The sequence below is a fragment of the Tursiops truncatus genome, chromosome 4 (assembly GCF_011762595.2).
Source record: "Tursiops truncatus isolate mTurTru1 chromosome 4, mTurTru1.mat.Y, whole genome shotgun sequence".
In the NCBI taxonomy this organism is placed as follows: Eukaryota; Metazoa; Chordata; class Mammalia; order Artiodactyla; family Delphinidae; genus Tursiops; species Tursiops truncatus.
In genome coordinates, this window is record NC_047037.1 from 132,173,096 (window position 1) to 132,175,210 (window position 2,115).

Consider the following 2,115-nt stretch of genomic DNA (forward strand, 5'->3'; position numbering starts at 1 on the left):
ACCTTCCCAAAGAAAAGCCCTCACTTGACACTCTTTCATTCCAGCTCTGGAGATCCTGCCTCCCCATTCCTAATAAAAGGCATAAAAACCCTGAAATGCCACCCTCACTGAGGGGCACCCCATCCTCCCTGGATTAAACCACCTGTGGATGAGAGCGGGGTGAGGTAGCAGGGAGGGAAAAAGAGATGACTTTAGCGCACCTGCACGCCGCAGGAAGGAAGGCCAGAGACAGCGAGGTGCACCAGAAGCGACCGGCCACACGCGCCTGCACCCCGCGCTGCGGTGCAGGCGGGAACAGTTTTTCTGTCTCACTGACCGAGTGCCTCTCGATCTCAGTCTCGATTCTGATCTCTACCTCTCTCGTGTTTCTTCTCCTCTCCACAGTAGGCGTCCGTGGAAGCTCTGAGGACCGAGGGAGGGAGGACCCTGCGAAAGCTGCGACTATCCCTCGGGGCCATGGACTCGGACGCCAGCCTGGTGTCTAGCCGCCCGTCGTCGCCAGAGCCTGATGACCTTTTCCTGCCCGCCCGGAGCAAGAGCAGTGGGGGCAGCGGCTTCACGGGGGGCACCGTGTCCTCGTCCACGCCTAGCGACTGCCCGCCAGAGCGGAGCGCCGAGCTGCGCGGAGCCATGGGCGCGGCGGGCGCGCACCCGGGGGACAAGCTGGGCGGCGGTGGCTTCAAGTCATCCTCGTCCAGCACCTCGTCGTCCACGTCGTCAGCGGCCGCGTCGTCCACTAAGAAGGACAAGAAACAGATGACTGAGCCCGAGCTGCAGCAGCTACGCCTCAAGATCAACAGCCGCGAGCGCAAGCGGATGCACGACCTCAACATCGCCATGGACGGGCTGCGCGAGGTCATGCCGTACGCGCACGGCCCGTCGGTGCGCAAGCTCTCCAAAATCGCCACGCTGCTGCTGGCGCGCAACTACATCCTCATGCTCACCAACTCGCTGGAGGAGATGAAGCGACTGGTGAGCGAGATCTACGGCGGCCACCACGCCGGCTTCCACCCATCGGCCTGCGGCGGCCTGGCGCACTCAGCGCCCCTGCCCGCCGCCACCGCGCACCCCGCGGCCGCCGCCCACGCGGCGCACCACCCGGCGGTGCACCACCCCATCTTGCCGCCGGCCGCTGCGGCCGCCGCCGCCGCTGCAGCCGCCGCCGCGGTGTCCAGCGCCTCCCTGCCCGGCTCCGGCCTGTCGTCGGTCGGCTCCATTCGCCCCCCTCACGGCCTGCTCAAGTCTCCGTCGGCGGCGGCGGCAGCCCCGCTGGGGGGCGCGGGCGGCAGCGGCGGGGGCGGCGGCGGCTTCCAGCACTGGGGCGGCATGCCTTGCCCCTGCAGCATGTGCCAGGTGCCGCCCCCGCACCACCACGTGTCGGCCATGGGCGCCGGCAGTCTGCCGCGCCTAACCTCCGACGCCAAGTGAGCTTGGCCGGTGCAGGCGCGTTCTGGCGAGCGGGGCGGGAGGGGGCGGGTGGGGGGCGGAGGCTGCGGGGAAGCAAGGACTGGCCGGCGCTGGGCCCTGGGAGCTCAGTTCCAAGGAGGAGCGCGGCACCGTGGGCTGGGGGTGGGGGCAATGGTGAGGACGCAGCACCCAGGAACGGAAGCAGTGGAGGCGCGCACTGCACAGTGGGGAGTGACAGGGGCATTTGCTCCGGGACCTGGTTCAACCCCCTCTGGCTTTAAACAGCGCTGCTCGGGTAGACACCGTTTTATATGAAGGCACAGCTACGTGGATCCCTTCCTCCAAACCCCCCTTCCCCCGAAAAAGAGGTGATTCTAAAAACTGTAGTTTCCCTGCGAACTTGGCCTCACACGGCCGGGGCAGCCCTTGGTTATACCGGGGAGGAAAGGAGGGAGGGGAGCGTTGGAGATTTCCTTTCCTGCCTCCTCTCTGGGCGGGAAGGAGACTCTCAGCCACACTCCAGAAGCGGCTGTCTGGGCCTTGCCCTCACGGGTCGTCCCTGGCCCAGGGCCAGGGGTACCAGTTGGTCAGAAGCTGGTATTTGGTACCAGAAGCACTTACGGTCGTGTCCAATCTCCACATGTGGGTAAACCCACAGCTGTCTCAGAACTGTTACCGTTCCTCCCTGTCGCTCCTATTGGTTTGGGG

General features: G+C 66.1%; 1 protein-coding gene across 1 annotated transcript; it reads left to right on the forward strand.

The window, feature by feature from the left end:
* Window positions 1-414: 414 nt before the first annotated feature.
* Window positions 415-1,428, forward strand: OLIG2 (oligodendrocyte transcription factor 2). The gene has a single exon (XM_019922298.2). It carries the CDS (start codon window positions 457-459, stop codon window positions 1,426-1,428), a length of 972 nt encoding a protein of 323 aa, XP_019777857.1. The 5' UTR covers window positions 415-456.
* Window positions 1,429-2,115: the final 687 nt, after the last annotated feature.